We start from the raw sequence: 20,708 nt of genomic DNA, 5'->3' as shown, positions 1-20,708 counted from the left end.
CGCTCACGGCTCAGCGCTGAGCCGAGCGAGAGAGAGAAGCACAGCGTATTGGGCAGCGCGAAACGCGAGGCACCGTAGTCGCTACTCGCCAGTCTACCTGCCGGTCGCGCGTCTCAGCGCTCCGAACTGCGTGCGAGTGCCAAGTGTGCCTGCTGCCTGCCTGCCTGCGCCGAAGCGCTCTCTCTCGCTCCGCACGTATATAACATATAGGTGTACAGTGAGTGAGTCTGCGGATGTGCCGACCAAAAAATCTTACGTGTCGTCGTCTTCGCCGTACCGTTCGTCGAATATACTACGACGATCGTGAGTAACCACACACATACCGAATGCGTGGCTGGGCCTCTGTGGTATTTTTCATATTTGAAATTTTGTAAGGGTGTGCATTGTAACTGCCGCGAGAAAATAATTCGCGAGTGTTCCGCCGCAGTTCTGCAGCGTTCAAAAGTGCATGTGTTCTTTATTATAATATATCAAGGATCGAAGGATCCCCGTCTTTGTTTGTCTTCCGCGGCAACAGGTCTGTGTGGCGCGGACAGTAAGCTCTCGAGCTGCTGCTGCAGTCCCAACAGTTACTACGGATTTGCACGGTGTCCTGTGCAGCAGTTAATAATAGTCCCGTGTGCAGCGGCTGCAGTTGTTGTCGTCGTCGTCGTCGGCGCGTGTCTAAATCAGAGAAAAGACATGTGCAGTCCGAAACATCTACTACTATTACTACGAGTGTGCCCGCGTGAGTTGTGAGATAGTGTGCAGTTTCATACGTGCTCGTGTGTGTGTGAATTATTATTATATCGCAATTGTGTGAGTGCAGTCGATTAAGTGACCGAAAAAATCGATCGACGAGAGGTGCGTCCAGTTTTTCGGCCGAGATCAACCGAGATTACTCCACTGCTAGCTCCGATCAAGCATATCTCGCGCGATCGCACTTGAACAGGGGTAAGTTCTTTTTTAAATATCGCGACGACTCTCTTTTAGGCTCGATTCGTCCCGCGTATAACGTAGACTTTCATATACACGCGATTCGTTTCGGCAATCGAGTTCATTCTGGAGCTGCACCCGCGTAGCGCAGTCCACGGCGCGTTATCCCGCAGGAATTCCGCAGATCCTTGACGATCGTACGATACTCGCTGCTGCTCATGGCATTCGTAAATCCGTGCCTGCACACATTCAGGCAGCGGTGACTGCTTGCCTCCTTGCGCGCTTGATGTAGTATATTGTATACATATACGTACGCCTCGCGTCGAGCCATGGTGGGAGGAAACGCATTCCAGAGCTGCTGCTGCTGCTGCCTGTTGCCGCGCGGCCTGTTGCCTGCGAGTATTCCGAGTTTCGCTTGTGTGCGATTCGCCGTTCGCGGAGTTGAGAATCGGCAATGGGAGAGCGCATGCGCGCACCATCCGCACGCCATACTATACTACAGACAGACTACTATATAGCGCTATACATATAGGAGTCATGGTAAACTCGCAGGAGCACGCATATAGCAGTGAGTTTCGCGCGCGGCCTCCTACCTGTGTTGCCTGTGCGACCTGTGCAATTCCGCGACAATGAGCAATACCTTAAAAAAAGCATTATTCCGATGTCCGAGAATAGACACGCAGCTCAGAAATCGTACGATCGTTCCTAGTGTAGTACCGATTTTCTGCCAAGGATTGACATTACGCACGCACTTTTGCGTATTCCACGTCATATTGCAGGACTTGTATGTAAAATGAGTTCTGCACCCTTGAATCGCCTCGATTGCCAGCTTCTCTCTCGTTTCTAATCCGTAAGGGAGCTACACAATGAAAGGATCGACGCTGACATAATTCATGTTATTTACATTGGATCGAGAGTAGCCACCGCCGCGCATACCGATCCATGCCGATTTTTTGCGTGACTCGAGGACTAACCGCAACGTGCGCAATCGGTATCTCTCTCTCTCTCTCTCTCTCTCTCTCTCTCTCTCTCTTTCTCGATACAACGTCGCTCGCTCGCCTCGCGTATACATATTTACTTATTTACCGCATGCCAGCGGCAAAGATCGCGATCACGAATTCGCCGAAAATACAGCTCGGTGCTCGGTAGGCCAGCAGCGTATATAATACCGATCGCGCGAATTTATCGAGAGTGACGCACTATACGTGTACATGTACCGTTTGGTGGTCGACCGCGAGCCGCGATAATTTTGAGGTATTCGCGTTATATATACAGTACAGACATACGCTCCGCGATAATAATTTCGTCACGTTTGTGTGTATTTGCTCTCGGCCCGACGTGCCGTACTTTGAGAGCGTGTCAGTGGTACTACCGATCTACATAGTCGGAGCAGCTTAGGTACGTATGTACGTCGCTTACATTCCGTCCTCGCGCCGCGGATCGAAAGTTTAGCACGCGCGCGTATATAGTAGTAGTAGTAGTAGTAGTAGTAGTAGTAGTATATAATACGAGATCCGCGCGGCGCGCAGTCATCGAGGCTGCTGCTGGCTACACGGCACGAGCGCGCGCTTATTTCCTAACAAGTTTCTCTCGCGTGCAGTTTCCATCCGCATTCCTGCATTATACACACACACTCGGGCTCGAATACGCGCTTGAGCACAGATCACGGCCGACGACGACGACGACGACTGCAAATTTTCGTCTCTCTCTCTCACTACACTAAGAGCTCGTTCTCTGCTGCTGCTGCTGCTGCTGCGGTGATCGTCACGCGCGCCTCGTGCTCTCGGCACACACCGATTACAAATGCACACACACACACACATGCACGTATAAAGTAACGTTGCGGGAGTATGTAGAATCTCTCTGTCGCGATATCAGAAATGCCATCCATTGGATATCGACGTGCGTGCCGTATTTTTGTATATTTATGTGTACGAGCGAATTACTTACACGAGAAACCGTGACTGACGGCAAAAAGTGGGAAAGTCACGAGGCGCTCGCGAGTTACATTATAATGTATATAAAAGCGTCGCGTCGAGTAGGTGGATCGACAACTTTTACGACGAATGGAATCTGGTTGATTGATCGGTGGCGGCAGCGGCGGCGTATAATTGTGAGAAAAACACGTGTGCACTCGACGTCGTTGTGTTATATATATATCGCGAAACTTAATCAACGAGTAGCCCGCGCGGATATCGCGCTTCGGGTGCAGGACGAAAATATTACTATCTACCCGCGTTGCTACTTCCTCCAGACGTATACGCGCCAACTGTCATGCGGCCGCAGTAGTAAATTTTATTGTCTGTGTACTCGCGAGCCGGCATAGCGCAGTAAAATGGACGAGCGAGCGAGGCATAATAAAGCGCGATTAATTGAACTTTTATCTGCCGATCGATCTCGTGTTTACTCGCTTGTTAATTATTATCGCAGCGAAGCCTTTGATGGCCATTCTCGCAGCTATGTAATGCACTCTCGCACCGATCGCTATTTATAATCCATATCACATGTCATATCGATATAGACGGCGGTCACGGCGTGCGACAAATATTTCAAATATCTAATCGTACGCAACAAATAAAAGTAAAAAAAAGCGAAAGAGAATAATGAGAGAGAACGTGTACGTGCGGCGTCGTCGAAACTCGAGTTGTATTTATTAAAGCTGAAAATCGATTGGTGTTTCTCTCTCTCGCCTACGCGCAAAAACTCCTTGGGAAAATATACTTTCATATCCAGTTCCTTTTCTCCTCTCTGTGTGTCTCTCGTCAAAATGAGATTTGTCTCTTGCCACCGCCGTCACCGTCGCCGCCACTTCACCGACACTACACCGACACTTGAGTAATCGCGTCGCGCGTTTGAAATTAACGAGAAAATACACAGCTATGCGTATATGCGGCAGGAAATATTAGAATATACCGTAAGGCATTCCTTAAAAAAGTCATCGTGGAAGCGATATAACAATGCGACCTTTCCGAATCATTGTGTCGATCGGTTCCTGTGTACTCGTGACAGCAGCAGCCGCTTCATTCTCAGCATTCAAATTCTTACTAAAAGCTGCTGCGTATCTTAGCTGTTACATCTTAATTTCGAAACAATCTATGTACTCGCACGTATTCTTCTACATGCGAAGCAAAAAATTTGTATAAAGCTATAATCTCGTAAGAGATATGCAGCCAGTAGCAATGTATTTGCTCGCAAAATATCTCTATGAGAACGAAGAAATTAATATGTTTTTATCCTCTCGATTCGGTAATTATAAGTTTAGCTTCCCAAGTCATTCGCGTTCTTTGGCAAACTTTTCTCGTACCTTGATTATAAATAAGTTGCTCGTCCGTGATTTTCCCAAATGGACTTGAAAAGGTGTCCAAAGCTCTTTTTCTTGGCCAATGTATATAGGTACTCGTTTCCCTTCATACACAGAAAGAGAGAGAGAGAGAGAGCCTGAAAGCGTGTATTTACCCCGGCGTGTGCGTTTGCTTATATTATATACGTGTGCGCGTCTGTGTGTATAAGTGGGCGTAACGTGTACCTATACACACATACGATGTATCGTATATATAAATGTGTGTATATATACACAGTCGAACGGACAGACGGACGCAGACGCCGCAGCGTTGGATGGGATGGAATGCGGGCGTCCTTCGAGAGTATAGCTGGCCTCTCTCTCTCTCTTTCTCTCTCTATATGTATGTGTCCTGGGCAAAAGGAAGCAGATTTTTGAGTGTAAACTCACATATATCGCGTATACGTGCGTAAAATGTGCTCGTGTGTATTTGTATACACTAGGGGTGTGCGAAAACTCGATTTTTCGATTTTTACTCGACTTTAATCCGACATCGTCGAATTCGAGTGGAGTAAGGCAAATTGGAGTTTTTTGCGAATACTAGAACTTTTTCGATTGAAATGTAAGATACTTTTTTTAAGTATATTTGTGATTTCTGTAATTGATAACTTTTATTCGCGTGAGGTAATAATGAATACACAATTTGAGATTTATTACTTTATTTTTTAAATTTATTCATTTGAATGATATACGAAAACTGTACAATATTAATAATACCAGACATTGAAAAAATACTGCAATTATCCTTTTGGACATGATGAGCTTCATTTGGAAACTGTCAAACAAATATTCCATAAGTCTTTGTTCATGAATGATTCATCGATGATCATTTCACAAACTTCGATCGGCAGTTGGTAATTTATCAGCTTCATGAATGAGTCCATTGCCCATAGCCGAAAAAATCCTCTCGATAGTTGCTCACACAGAAACACTTCACAAGAACTGTCGGAATTTACAATCAGGCGTTCATTAATCGAAATTTTGTAGTAGTCCCAAAATGTGAGTCGTTTTGCCGCCTCTTTGGGTCGTAACTGGAGTAGGTCGTAAAGCGACAGATTTGGCTTCATCATCCATTTTTTCGTGAATTCCTCGATTATTTGGTTTTGGAAATCATATTTGTGAGCATGAACCTTTTCAACGAACATATTTTGCTGAGAGAACAAAATCAGAATCACGAAGGCGTCCTCTTGGTTCAATTCGTATCCTTTTTTCATAAGACTCTCGACGATGATCATAGCACGAGATGCTAAATTCAATTTAAAATTAGTCGAAAATTCCAACGGTCGAGGTCTACTGGTTAAGGGACCTTCAGTCAGAAAAACGAAGTTAGACAAGTCGGTCCCACGATCCAAGAGTACATCGACCGCATGTGGCAATAAATTCGCCACAGGCAGTTGTAGCGGTGTACGGCCAAACTTGTCCCGGGCGTTCAACTGAAGCGATTGATGTTTATTGCTGCCACGATAAAATAACGTCTCAGCCAAATCAATACAATCGTATTTTTTCTGGCAAATAATGTGCAGAGGAGTCGATCCCTCATTGTTGGCTTCATTCGGGTCGGCGCCATTTTCTAGTAGCAATCGGACAGAGTCTTCGTGGCCGTTCTCCAGTGCCAAGTGCAGCGGTGTATTGCCCAAATTAGTCCGGGCGTTCACCTGCACCGGCCGATATTGGTCTCTGCTATCATTGAATATGCAATCCATCAAATAATAATGTTCGTGAATCGTGGTCATGCATGCAGGCCACGTGCAGAGGTGTCAATCCGTTTTTGTTGGCTAAATTCGGGTTGGCGCCTCCTTTCAGAAGCAATTCAACCGCATCACTGTTCTTGTACTTGATAGCGAAGTGTAGCGGCGATTCACCTGTTTTTTCATAGAGGTGATTGGGATCATGGCCAGCCTCCAGGAATTTCTTGACGATACCTTCATAGCCAAACGTACAGGCTATGTGAAAATGTGACAGTCCAGACTCGTCCGTGTAATTCACGTCATATGTATCGTATATTATATCAAACAGCTCACGGATGAAGTTTCTGTCGGGGTTACTGCTTCTAGCCTCGTTGTGCACGAGTGTGGCAAGACGCAACGGAGTCATGCCGTTCTCATCGAGTTCGTTAAGGTTATCTATGTCTAGAACTTCAAACATTATACTATTATTCTGCCCACTCACACACGATGCGCAAGCTTGTTAATCAAGATATTGTTTACTGTTTTTACGAAAATTACTGCAGCGTCGGTCGCCGCGATACAACTGGTATACGAAGATCTACGAGCTGTGTATGAAACACGTGTCGTTTTACGTTGAGACTTTCACACGAACAACACGTACACGCATGCACAAGAGAGCTGCAGCAGCGATGGTACAGAGATACAGACTGCTGCTACTGGATCGTGTACGACTGCGTTCGATACGACATCGCACGCGGCTTGCGCACCTAGCGTATACCTACTAACTTTGCTTCGAATCGAGCCTGACTTTCGTTAACTCGCTCGCTTTGAGCATGTGCAGTAGACGGCACTCACGTAAACGATTCTTAACTTCACGCCCACTAGATAGAAAAGTCAGTCTCCAATAGTGATTTGAATCGAGGGGGGGGGGGGCGATGGTTTAAAAACCAGCAAGGCCCTGTTCGGAGTTGAGGCTCAAAGCCAATGTAGGTAATATCTATTTGGTGTAGGTTTAATTTTTCAAGTTTTTGGAGTTGGTAATTATAGTGGCAATAGTGTATTTATCATTTTCATTACTCTAACGCCATTATATATTATAATATTTAGCTATGTATACTATATATTCCTTCGATCTGCACACGCACGCGTAAATGACGTTTCACTCTGTAATATAAAAGAAATTACGTATACTATGGGAAAAACTGCTATCGAATTAAATGCACGACGCCTATTTTACCTATAGTTTATCTATACGTCGAGTCACGTCGTCGAGTCAGGTCGCAAATATTCGGCATAATTGCGCGAGTAATGCGTAAGGAGCGTGTGCGTAGGTCACACCGACTCACGCGCGGCTATCGGTCATAATTCCAATTTGGCCGAGAGCCGCGGATCGGAATGTGTTGTATGCGCAGCGTGTGTGTCTCCCTCCGCGATTCCGCGTACACTACGCGCTACACGGAAAACACATATTTACATTATAATGGATGTTTGCGACTATCCGAGGCCATACATCCCTCAAGGCCAGGCACACGGTGGAAAATAGGCAATAGTGGAAGCAGTTGTGCGATCACAGGGGAGCAGCATTATGTACCAGACGCGAGCCCGAAGAAACAATCGTACGCGTTTCCGCTTCCTGATCGGCTTAATTTTTAAAGGGGAGCCGGAAACTATATACCCGTGGTGTATAAGTATCTCGTGCAAGGCCGTAGTCTATTTTTCGTGAGGCTGCACGGCTACTGCGATCGTATAACAGACGAAAATATAGAATACGGCTCGGCGAGAAAAATCAATGATTTGCATGAAAAATATTCGCGATCGTTATCGAACGTCGAGAAATGATCGGGGGAATGCGAGTGCGCGCGCCGTAATATCTGGATAATTCCGCCGCGATAATGAGTGCTCTTACAGGCTGGCGCGACGCAAACACGCGGTACACAGTCGCGAGATCGCGGGGGCCACATGCGAGCCGCGAGGGTACACTGTACCGCGTCGGTGTTATCACACGCTCGCTGGAATGTCGCTTGCGCGTATATGATACACATGACGCCGCGCACACACAATGTGCGTAGGTGGGCGCTCGAGATAAGCTCGATCGCGAGCTCTACTCGCGCGGCTCAGCGCGGCACACAGCAGCGGCTAATTAGTCGTCGCGAGCGCGCGACAATAACGCGAGTGATCTATATAACTATATAATAATAATAAATACGTTGAAAATCGATGTGGGCGATGGTAAAAAAAATGATAATAACGATTTGGACGGTTTGGATTGCAGCGAGGACGCTGGGCGTATCAGCGACGAAATGAAGCATGCAGTATGCGTGGTAGTACTGTCACGGCTGCGCGGTCCTGCCTTCAACCCCTGGTCTCCGCTAGCCGCTATCTCGCCATCAGAGCTCTGCCCGGTGATCCTTTCTACTTCATCGTCGAGGTCAGTATACAACAACAATTACATCTATTATTATTTTAATACTTTTAACTCTTATAATCGTGCGTGATTGTGCGTGTGTGTCAGATCGGTTGTACATGAACTGATTTTGTACAGCCAGACGCGGGAATTTTTAGCGGTGCTATCGACCAAACCGACTCTCGGCTATACTATACAGAGATCGATGCTCGTATTTGAATACATAATACACTTCTCGTATAGTTATGCAGTCACGGCAATAATTGCCGAGTGATCGGTAAGGCGTATCGGAAGCACTCTGTCATGCTATCTTTTCACGTCATTTTCGGCTCCTTTGTCTGTGCCGATTTGTGTGGATTTGTATACCCATGATGCGTTGCGTGTGCGTGCGATATACATAAATACGAGAGCAGCGTGTACGCACACACTCGTAAACGCTTATGTACACACACGCACACACACACACACACACACACACACTTGAGGTAGCCGCACAGGTTTTCGAAATAAACTCTCTGGTATGTGGTACGCTTTCACTGTCTCTTTCGGTCTCTCTCTTCACAATATTCATATGTATAGTATACGCATTCTCGGGCCTCGCTTATTTACTCGCAGTGCTATATACATTCGAGCTGCACACACACAATTAATCGACGCTGGACTCGGTCTCGAAACGATTATTATCCGGCGATGCATATATATGCGCGCGGTGTAAATACAACAAAGCTCAGCCGCGAGCTCTTATCTGCACCAATTAAACAATGTCGTTAATTCGACGGTGGCCGATTCTATGCGTCGCCGCAGTACATAGCGCACTTTGTAATGCATATACGCGCGACGATATTCGATAATAGATTTTATAGCTCGCGCGTTTGATTTTTTTTTCTTCTATTTTTAAATGTTAATAGCCGTCGAAGCTCGAGATACCTATACGTAATAATAGGTGTAGTAGTACACAAACTCGGACATACTGCTCAGAGACAAACTCGTGGTGTGCGTGTTTGAATGTTTATACCGCATATATAAGTAATATATACCGCGGAGCCTTCCGAGACTTTCTTTCTCGCTCCATTTTACGCTGCCGCTAAGGCTCGCGCTGAGCGCCAGAACTATTGCTCGCTGCGTTCCGTGCGTTATTATAAACTAAAACGCGCACGAGTTTTTCTCTCTCGCGCTCGATCTTATCTCGCGATACCAATTGCTCGCAATTAATTTTTTTCTTTTTTGTCCGATTTCTTCTCTAACGTGTTTACGTGTTTCTCTTTTGCAGACCAAATCGAAGGTAAAAGAAGTCTACCAGCAAACATGTCAACTACTGGGCCAGCAGGGCATGCAAGATTGCGAGCTCTTCGGACTAGCAATTTTGTCAGGTGAGTCTCTCTCGTCGAGATATTCTATATAAACACAATTCGTTTAGCATCGACGCGTTGAATCGACGCGTTCCTCGTCGTTCGTCCGTAACACCGGGGTGTTAATGGAAGTACGCTAAATGGCCCCGAGTCGCGATCTCTTATGGAATTCGCGCGCGGGACCCCGACAGCATCAGCAACAGCAGCAACAGCAGTACCGGCGAGAGTCAATGACCAAAATGGCCGTTAGGATTTTTCAAAAGGAGTCTCTCGCGGGATCCAAGCGCGCGCGCGCGCACTTTATGCATCGAGTGCAGTGCGTTGAGAGTCGAGATGCGTTGCGATGTATATAGCGGCGACGGTTGGTCCTTTTGAAAATCGGCGCATCGTCCAGAGTTGAGCTGCCCAAGCAACGCAACGTGCTTAAACCACCGCTGCCCATATAGCCGCTGGATGGAGAAATGCGAAGCGTGGCCGCGTTTCGTAGACCGTCGGTCGGTTGGGATCTCGTATACATACAAACACACAAGTATGAGTATACAACGGCCGAACTTGGCGCGCGCCGCAAGGCTAGCTGGTCCGACGGGTCCCCCTCTTTCTCTCGTCCTTCTCTCTCGTGCTGTGTGTTGCTCCGAGACTCGACCCATCGACTCTCCGCAGTCTCCTCCGTCCGCATGCTATGCTGTTTGTGTGTTGCTGCTGCTGCTGCTGCTGCTTCTGTGCCCCCGCCGCCCGCCGCCTGACGTGCATTCCACTGAGCGTGTGCACCAGCAGCGCACAGGGCCCATCTCCCTCGAGTTCCCTCTGTTCTCTACTTCTCTCTCTCTCTCTCTCTCTCTCTCTCTCTCTCTCTCTCTCTCTCTCTCTCTCTAGCTTTTTCTCGAGCTCGCGGCGCGCGCGCAAGCCGAGATACTTACGCTCAAAAAATGCGTTTGCAATGAAAAAAACCGAGAAAACCCAAAAACGAATGCACAAAAAAGAGGAATTGAGATCGGAGCAGCAGCAGCAGCAGCAGCAGCAGAGGATTGCACTCTCGAGCTGCGAATTATATACGCCGCGCATAGCGTAGGTTGTCTGCCAGAAGAAGGAGGAGGAGGAGGAGGAGGAGGATGGCTGAACAGCAATAACGGTCGCAGGTCAGACTTGCGTCGCGCAGATCTAGCGCAGATACAGCGAGAGCAGCAGCAGCATCTCGTTGAGCTGCTGGCCCATCTCTTGGCTGAGGCGCGCGTATGCAGGGAAGGTTTCGTATGTCCGCCGACTAACCGCGAGGCTCGAGAGCTGTGTCTGCGCAATCCTCGCAATGGTCTATTCGTTGGCTACAGAGATAGCGATCGGTCGGATTTTGCATGTCTGGTTTCTCTCTCTCTCTCTCTTTCTGTTTTCTCTGTTTTCTCTGTGCACATTGCAGCAGCAGCAGCAGCAGCAGCAGCAAAAGCTATGTAGCAGCTTCGCTATGCCATGCTGCGCTATGCAGCAGATATATATAGAAGGTAAAATCGCGCGCGCGTTTCGCGAGGGAGAGAGTATATATAAGGCGCGTGGGGGCAGGACGATGTGCGATATTGCGATTATCGCTGCATCAGCGGGCCTCTGTGGAATGCGCGAGAAAGACGCGAGAGAGAAAAGAGAGAGAGAGAACGACGACTCGCGCTTAGCCCTTGCTTCGGTGTTGTGTGTGTACGGCATGCACAGTGTATATACTCGCCCCCTCTTTCTATCTCTCTCTCTCCTGCATCGCGCGGAGAGCCTCGAGTGCGAGCTGCGCTGCAGCCGTTACGACTTGTTGCTCTGCTCTCTTTGGGTCCTGTATATATATATAAACGCTGTCGTAGTATTCGTATGTGTATACCCACACATATACCGGCTACGGTATTCCATGCTGCGTAGGCCGTGATTTACCCCCCTACTGTATCGGCTCGTGCTGCTGCTGCTGCTGCCGAGCCGGGGCAGCCGACGGACGAGCCGCATGAGTGCGTAACGCGGTAGCTTCGGTCATTTGTATGAGACTCTTTTCCCTCTCTCGCGGCCATAAGCCGATGCTGCACAGCTCGCGCGCATGCTGGCTTTTGTGTGCCGTGTGCGTTGCTGCCTGCCTCGTGCCATGGTGTGCGTGTGATACCGCGCGCCGCACACTCCGTGTATATACAGGCCGGAGGATGGAGCGAGCGTAAAACCGACTCTCTTCTCTCTGCCATGGCGAACGGGCCCTGCTGCGCTGGCCTCGCGTGTGCATGCGTGCAGTGTGCATCGCGCGCAGCTCGCGCTGTGGAATGTCTATACTCGCGACCTTTTTTTTCTGCCTTTTCTTTGATCCGCATTTATCCATCCATCTCTCTGCTTCTCTTTCTCTCTCTCTCTCTCTCTCGGCAGCTCTTCCCGAGACTCCTTCCGACTCTACTCCTGCAGCAGAGTCGCGACGTCCTTCTCATTTTCTCGCGCTCGATCGCTCGCTCGACACGCTGCTGAAGTAGGGCCACGATGCAAACGCGCGCGTCGCGCGCCGTCATCGTCGCGTCTACCGTACACTTTTTTTTCTCTTCAACCGATCGATGCACCCTCCAAAGTCCTTTTCGAGAGAGAGAGAAAATTGACTTTTCGACCGCGGAATAAGTACTCTCTGCGATATAGGATATAGGATATGTTTCGGGAGGAGCGAGTTATAGCGCAGAAAAGTGTGCACAGGAGATACAACCGAGTGGAGTATAGGTGCGCGAGAGGCACGCACCAGTGTATAGTATACACGAAGCGATCTCAGCGCGTCCTGCAAGGAAGAGAAAGAGAGAGAGAGAGCGAAAATAGCCCGGAGCGGCAGCATTCCCCGATAATGGCTGAGTTATATATTCGCCCGGGTAACACAGGTGCCTCTTTGGCTACATCTAACCAATGGGTTGGACAGCTCGAGAGCACGCGCGAGCACAGCACAGCACACTGCACACACGTCTCGGAGCCTTATTCTCGAGACTCTTGCACTACTTGTAGGCCTGACTACGGAGTCGTTGGTTCTCTCTGCAGTTTATGCTCCTCGTAATAATATTCTATGCACACGCTGTGTATATAATGTATATAAGGCCGAGCCCTGCGGAGAGTCAGACCAGCTGGGCAATATTTATAAGTACATTATCTCGGCGCTCGTCTATACCTATAATGGCATTTCTCTCCTCGCGCGCGTCTCGCTCTCTTGCACCAACGTACAGCTTTTTAGCTCCGATTTTTCATTGACAACTCCGAAGCCATTACGCATACGGGCGTGGATGCGCGTAAACCCTCTTGCCGTACTCCGATTATACCTTCTATAATATATACTGAAACTATTATGAACAGCACATTTCACATGCACGTTGCCAACGATGTCTCATACTGAATATATTGCTTTATTTTTCCAGACGGAGAATATTTGTTCGTCGATCCAGAGAGTAAGCTAAGCAAATACGCGCCCAAAAACTGGAGGAGTTCGCATACCTACGTGAGTATTTCCTACTATTTTTGCGTAAATCGCCTACATCGTGGTATCGTGTTACGCGCCTCGGGGGCTCGACGTTATTCATCGCATTCATCGTATCGAAAGAAATTTTAATTAAACTCACCTCGCCGTGACTTTGGACTTTCGTATTTAATAGATCATATTATTAATTTCATCGCACGCGCCGACTTGTAAATATTTCCATGTGGCGTCAATTTTTACAATTTATAGATCAAAAGTATATAGCGGTGCGTTACTGCAGCTGAAATTATATGCATCGTAGTAGCCTTGAATTTGGATCGAAAAAAATAAAATGAAAAAAAGAATAATGATGTAGATCAAGACTCGCAGGCAATAATTATCCACGCCACGGATTATTTTTATTTGTATCGAATCGCCAGTAAACGTACGAGTTACAAAGGACACTCTGCGTACGGCAGAGTAAGCGCTCGCAGACGGTTTTGAAAAATATTACGCGGGCTGGTCCAAAGGAATAAAAAAATGTCTCTGTCTCTCTCTCTCTCTCTCTCTCTCTCTCTCTCTCTGTTACTCTCGGCCTCGGACACACATGCTATTTCGTATAATATGGCCCCGACTGTAATTCCGCTCTGGCTTATTTAATATTCATACATGCATGGGTCCTTATATATGCTCGACGAAATTGCAACTCGCAACTACTATATATAACATACGTATAAGCCGGAGCCGCACAACACTCATACACACACATATCTAATTTGCCAACAGTGTAAATCGAAGCCGGTAGGATATTTCTTATTTTTCTCTCTCTCTCTTTTCCTCCTCGCACTGGTCACTGCACACCGCTTGCTGCACTCTGCGCGGCATTAGTCGTCGCGTCTCTAAAACACGTTGTTTTTGTCGCACGCTCCGTTAGCGCTCGGTGATTTATTGTGTATACGAATTTTTGTTTTTTCCTTCGTGAGATGCGGATCGAGACTCTCGTGCGAATTACGAACGAGAAGAAGTCGTATGACTATAGTATAATTCGTCGTCGAGGTGCCAGATATCCCCTGTGCAGGCAGTTATTCGTCAACTCGTCGCTTTGTTTATACCTACGTACACGTATCTCGTGCGGACACGCGCAATATTGCGTATAATACTATGAAAAAAAGAAGGCAGGCATAAAAATTCATTGCGAAAATCAATGTTGGGAGAGCCGCAGCAGAGAGTCGTAATATTATGGACTCGCGCGATATATATATAATATTATAATACGGGGATCCCGGCGAAAAAATAAACATGATCTCGAGCCACTGGAATTTCTCTCTCGACTCCGAGAATCTACATACTTACTGGCTGGCTGCGTGCCGCGTGTGTCCGGACAAAAGCCCCGTGTATCGCCTTCGGAGTTATGCCAAGCAGCCAGCGTTGACGCGCTCTTATTCATATATACATTATATATTATTATTATATATAGTAATATAGTACGTATATAGCCCCGGCTCGCTCGAACGTCACGTTATAAACTTTCGGAATGTGCATCTCCTGCATCTCCTGTCACAATCTGATTGCATTCACTCCGCAGCTATATAGGCAGAGTCAGGCATGGCAGTATAATCTCTTCCTCTCTTCGCTCTCGCCTCTTCGCGCGCGCGACGACTCTGCACGGACCGTAATAAGTTTGCTGCTCGGGCTAGCAGCAGCAGCAGCAGAGGATTAAAAGAGCAAAAAGTCAATTGCTCATCTCTCTCTCTCTCTCTCTCGAAAAGCCGAGTCAGCTTTTTGAAAGATGGGCGTAACACCGGTAGCCTCGAGAACAAGTTATATAGCTTGACTTCTTTTTTGTTGTTGCGTGTGCTCCGAACGACGACGAGGACAACGAACGACGCGCCGCGCCGCTGCCGGTCGCCACACACTCGGCAATTTCGAATCACGCGAAACGAATCGGATTATATTATAGCTTTGGGTGGCTGTGCTGCTGGGCTTCTTCTTCTTCTTCTTCTTAGCAGCAGCATCCCTATGTCGAGGCCCCCCGACAACGACGATTCTCGAGCCTACACACAACAATATAATGCAAAGAGCCAAGTTTCAAATTTGTTCTTCTTTATGTTTAAATAGGGTTTGGACAGCACCGGACGTCCGGCCTTCGTCCTATACTTTCGCGTGCGCTACTACGTGGACACGCCGCTGCTGCTGAGCGATGAGACGACCCGCCATCACTACTACCTGCAGCTGCGCGACAATGTGGTGCGCCACGGGGGCGGCATCGAGAGCTGGCAGGGCCAGCACCCGCTGCAGTCGGACCAGGTCTACGGGCCGCTGCTGCAGCTCGCCGGACTGGCCCTCCAGGCCGATCTCGGCGACTACAACGACGAGCGCCACGGCAGACGGGCCCAGGCCTACTGCAAGGCCTCCGAGTATCTCCCGGCTCACGTGAGTACAACGTTACATCACTTTACATCACTTTTATCCAACTCTAATTAACGATTAATAATGATACATTCGGAAATTGCGCAGATCTGCATGGAAGAGAACGCCCTGGCGGTCCTGGCCACTCAGCACAAGAACAACCGTGGGCTCAGCCGCGAGGAGGCCGAGCTCTCCTACATCCGCGAGGCCGTCCTGCTGGAGGCTCCGCTCAACGCCCATCTCTACCGGCTGCGACGAAGCAAGAGCGAGCAGGGCCCCGGCCGAGCTCTCCTGGCCATCTGCGCCCGGGGCGTTCGCGTCTACGCCGACGAGGGCGAGCCCCAGGTCTTCACCTGGAACAACATCGGCAAGCTCGGCTTCGATCGCAAGAAGTTCGAGATCCGGGCCGTGGACCAGCCGAGCAAGCTCACCCTGTTCAGCGGCTGCGACGACAAGAGCAAGCTCCTGCTAGCTCTCTGTCGGGACACCCATCAGTTCTTCATGGCCATAGCGCCGCGCGTCTCCGAGGCCAAGAGGCGCGAGGAGGAAGGTGCGTATCGCTCACTAACCGTCGCTAACGCCCTAGACGATCCGATTACTAATGTCACTGACTCGTTGATGTACACAGAGCGCAACGTGCTGCGCGATTGCTACATGTATCCGGCTCGCTGCAAGCTGTCCATGAGGACGCGCGGCTCCCGCACCGATCAGCGCATCAGTCTGGTGTCCACGACGTCCTCCAACACGACCTCGGGCATCGTGAGCGACCGGGTGCATAGCGAGGACGAGCCCGACGCGGCTCCCCCCCTGCCCAGCGAGGACCCTCCGAGCAAGAACAAGACCCACAACGAGTCCATCGCTGCGTCCAACGCCAGCACCGTTACCGCCACCAACAACAACAACAACAACAACAACAACAACACGGCCGAGAACAGCAGCAACGCCTCGCTCGCCCTCGGCTCCCAGTCGAGCAGCACCTGCAGCACCGTCGTCGTCAACCTGTCCACGAACGGCTCCTCGAACGGTCCCTCCTCCGCCGGACTGGCCGCTGGCTCGGCCACGGCCGCCCTGCTGCGCGCCGCGGCCGCGGCCACCGGCAGAAGGCGGCCCGTCTCGACCGCCAGCTCGAATCTCGAGCACGGCTACTCGTCGCAGCTGCGCCTGTCCACCGACAATCTCTGCGATCGCTGCGACGCCGCAAACAACATCAACAAGTACGCCTCGACGACGGACGTGGGCAGCGAGACGAGCGGCGTCTACACCCTGCCGACGAGCAACAGCGAGATCAACGACGATCGCGATACGGCCACCTACGAGTCCTCGGTGCAGTCCACGACCGACGAGGTCTCCGTGACATCGGGCTTCTACACCATACACAGTGGACTGCGCTCCGAGACCTCGGGCTCCTGCTACAGTCGACAGAGCGGCGGTAACGAGCACGAGCCGATCTACAGTTTGTGCCAGGGCGACGACGAGACCGATCAGCCTACCCTCAAGGCCAAGTTGAACGCGGTGGAGCAAACCGAGGCTAACAACATTGACGCCGATGACGAGCAACAAGGCAGATCGCGAAGCAACAGTATTCTCAGTGTCGGCAGTTTTCGCGGTGATGGAAGCGACCCGCCCAACGGAAAGCTTCCATTGCTCTCGGCCACTGATCTCACCGACCTGATAGTGGGCAAATATCCCGAGAGAAAGAGCGTCGGCTCCTCGCTCGAGTCCAACTGCGATTACGTGCGCATGCCACCGCCAAAGCCACCCTCGCCACCGTCGAGGAGCGACAGCGAGAGGCTTGTCATGCCACTGCCACCGCCGAGAAACGACAGCGAGAGGGGAGGGTTGCCGCTTCCTCCACCGAGAAACGACAGCGAGAGGATACTGCCGCCGCCACCGCCGTATCCTGGCACCGTGCCGGTGCAGCAGCAACAGTGTCCACCGATTCCACCGCCGGCTTATCCGAGGGAACGCTTCGAGATGCCACCACCCACGCCGCCAAGAAACGACGCTGTGATGCCAAGGTAAGCACACAATGTTTCAATTTCACTCTACATTAATTAACGAATGAGAATGCTAAATGATAATTTCATTGAAACAGAGAACCACCACCTCCTCCGCCACCTCCGGTGCGCATACAGCCGCCAACGTATCCAGGTGACAAGATGAAACCCACGCCGGTGCACGCCCCAGTGGCGGCTCTCGTCGTTGGTCCGAATAATTACCTAGACGTTCACGCGACGCGCACGGGTCCGGTGCTGTTGCCGCACTACACGCCGCCTCATCAGCAGCCTCCGCGGCATCAATCGGAGCAGCAGCAACAGCAGCAGCAACATCATCATCAGACACTGCAGCGGCATCCGCCACCACCGCCTCCCGCGCCTGAGACCGCGCCACCGCCACCTCCAACGGCCCCTCACGCCAAGGTCTACACCGGTCAGCCGGTCACGAGGTCTCAGCTCGAGCAGTACAAGCAGCAGCTGTACTCGGACGTGGATTACGTCATGTTTCCGCTGAAGGATCCAGCTCTGTCTCACCAGGAGTACATGGACGCGAAGCAGGGCTCGATCATCGCAGCCATGGCGCACTATCCGCCTCCGCCGCCGTACCCGCTGCAAAAGTCGTCGATGCTGTATCGCAGCACACCGTATCTGGCCTACAATTCGTCACTGTCGGCATCCAATCAAAATCTCACTAGTCTCAGCGACACCAACAGCATGCTCTACGGCAATCCGAGCAGTCAGTACGCCGCGAGCACGAGCTCTCTGTACAGCGGGCTGACCTGCTCGAGCGGCAGCAAGGATCTGTACGCCTCTCCTCCTCCGCCGCCGCTGCCTCCGACTAGCTCGAGACTGGTGGCTCAGAAGCATCAGAACTTGTCGAGAAGCTACGGAGACATCCTCAAGGGCATCGAGGAGCCGATGACCAGTTCCTTGGCGTCTTTGTCTCTAGCGAGGAGCGAGGCACCCAAGTTGCAGCCTCACAGAAGATTACCACCGCCACCTCCACCGCCGCCCTACGATATTCAGGTAAGACTCGATTATTTAAATCTGCTTCGATAACTTAAAACTAAAACATATTGTAAAATTATGATTATTATACTCGCAGACTTTGACAACTCCAAATAAACCACCGCTGCCCAAGTATCGTAGCAGTACGTTGGAGCCAAAAATCGGTCCCAAGCCACCAGCACCTAATCCAGTTGATCCACCGCAATATCATCCAAAGCCTCAAGCGAGACTACCAATGAAACCTCAAGCCAAGCTTCCCGTTGCACTGCCAGATCAGTCTTCCTCCGCAGTAATTCGTAAATTGGAACAAAACAGTAATCAACAACAGCAACAGCAGCAACAGCATCAGCAGCAACAGCAGCATCAAAAGCAACAGCAACAACAACAGCAACAGCAACAACAAAGTGACGTCATGCTCGATATCACGAGCTTGCGAGAGAAAAGTCGTAATCTCGATCTACCTTTGATCTCAGCACTTTGCAACGATCATCACTTGCTGAAACAAACCAAAGCTTTTGTCTCAAAACAACAACCGTCGAGCGAGATGGCTGCGGCATCCAACGTAACGGGTGCCAGCAGTAATGGTTCAGTTAGCGGCTACGGCAGTTCACTAATGAAGCAAAAGTATTCTTCCAGTAGTCTTTCAATGATGGATCTAGCTCCAAAATCACCCAGAAAAATCAGCCACGTTAATAGCAGCATGGCAGTCAAGTCTTCGGCTCCACCGATTCCTTCGCCCAAAGCTGGAGGACACAACTCTCAAACGATACCCAGTGAAAAGAACCTGCCGAAATCGACCCAATCGTAGATCGTGACAACCGAGAGAATTCATTGGAGAAAATTTGATTATGAAGAAAATAATCAACTGACTGATAATCGACAGACTTGGCTAAATTAGCTTCCTTTTACAAGATAGTATTATTCATAAGCCTAGCGATATAACTTGTACTTAACTAGACTAGAAAATTTAAATAAACTCTGTAAAGTATTTTACGCACTGCGATCGTCGAAGCAACAATTTTTATACTTGTAAATAATTGGACCTTCGCATCGGCGTACAATAGCTGCTAGCATAAGTGGAGCAAAAAGCGTTGAATTGTGCTACAAAGACTGCATGTAGGATTTCACGGAAAATGTGTGTCACGTATTAAAGCGCAGTCTCGTGTAGGAAAATTCAATATCGTTCGGTTAAGCACAGTGTAATTGACAGATCCGCATAATACCGTGCTTCTTCGACTCAGGGTGCCATTCTCATCTTTTCGTCTCATGTACTTTAAATAAAAGTGTCGATTAGCAGATCAATTCAAATTGAAGGTTTTAGTCTGTAAACCTTAAGTGTAATTTAATCATAAACAGGGCTGTAAAATATTAATACTTTTGTATGGCTAGGATTATATACACTTTTGAATTCGAAATGTAGCGTTAAGATATTCATGGCCAACAATTTTTTTAAATCGAAATTTGGCTTTAAGCGCGCATGTTCTCATCATTTGTAAATAATACATGTATCATCGAACGATTTCCATTGCAGCAATTTATAACTTGCTTATCATGTTAAAAATACAAAATTAAGGAAACGTAAATTTTATTTTAATCGTAGTAAAGTATAGCAAATTTTGTACATATATATTAATGCACAACTGGTTAATAAACTCGGTCAATTTTTTTTCTCATCTTTATTAAAGGAGATAGAAAATTATTTACTATTGTACTGTACTAAATTTGCGCGGAAGAAAAGATTGTATGCGAGAGGATCAGTATAAGTCAGAGAAAATTTTAGGATACATTCATTAAACTCATACACTGCATAAGATTGTAAAACAAGGAAAATCGAACATTCCGTCCGTCACTAATATAAGTAATAATGTACATGAACTTTTACTATGATAATTTCTGAATGGCACTCTAGCTGCATGCCTATATATTTTAACGGTCATTTCATAGGATTTTTTTTTTCATTTTTTTTATCTCCAATCACAGATAGGTACGACGAAAAAAAAGCGCGTGTATGTAAATGTTATACACACGCAGCTCACGTTTATATTGCTTTATTCTATCCTTGCGTCAGGTACTATAAATATGTAGAATTATTGTAGCATGACAACTTAGGAATAAAAAAAATATCCGGTTCTCTTAACTGCAAATAAATACAATTTTGTAATTATTTTACGTTTTTGAATAAACATTTCACATTC

The 20,708-nt window shown here is 48.6% G+C and overlaps 1 protein-coding gene across 1 annotated transcript; it reads left to right on the top strand.

The window, feature by feature from the left end:
* Positions 1-68: 68 nt before the first annotated feature.
* LOC106654936 (protein expanded-like) lies at positions 69-20,677 on the top strand. Its single transcript, XM_014375095.2, has 9 exons — positions 69-933; positions 8,195-8,350; positions 9,597-9,696; positions 13,062-13,141; positions 15,218-15,532; positions 15,617-16,058; positions 16,137-17,526; positions 17,604-18,531; positions 18,611-20,677. The coding sequence occupies exons 2-9, from the start codon at positions 8,237-8,239 to the stop codon at positions 19,319-19,321; spliced, it is 4,080 nt and encodes a 1,359-aa protein (XP_014230581.1). The 5' UTR covers positions 69-933; positions 8,195-8,236; the 3' UTR covers positions 19,322-20,677.
* The last annotated feature ends 31 nt before the right edge of the window (positions 20,678-20,708 follow it).

The sequence above is a fragment of the Trichogramma pretiosum genome, unplaced genomic scaffold (genome assembly GCF_000599845.2).
Source record: "Trichogramma pretiosum strain Unisexual culture from Peru unplaced genomic scaffold, Tpre_2.0 scaffold59, whole genome shotgun sequence".
In the NCBI taxonomy this organism is placed as follows: Eukaryota; Metazoa; Arthropoda; class Insecta; order Hymenoptera; family Trichogrammatidae; genus Trichogramma; species Trichogramma pretiosum.
Note: the sequence above shows the minus strand (reverse complement) of the source record. Positions and strands in the feature narration are given on the sequence as shown.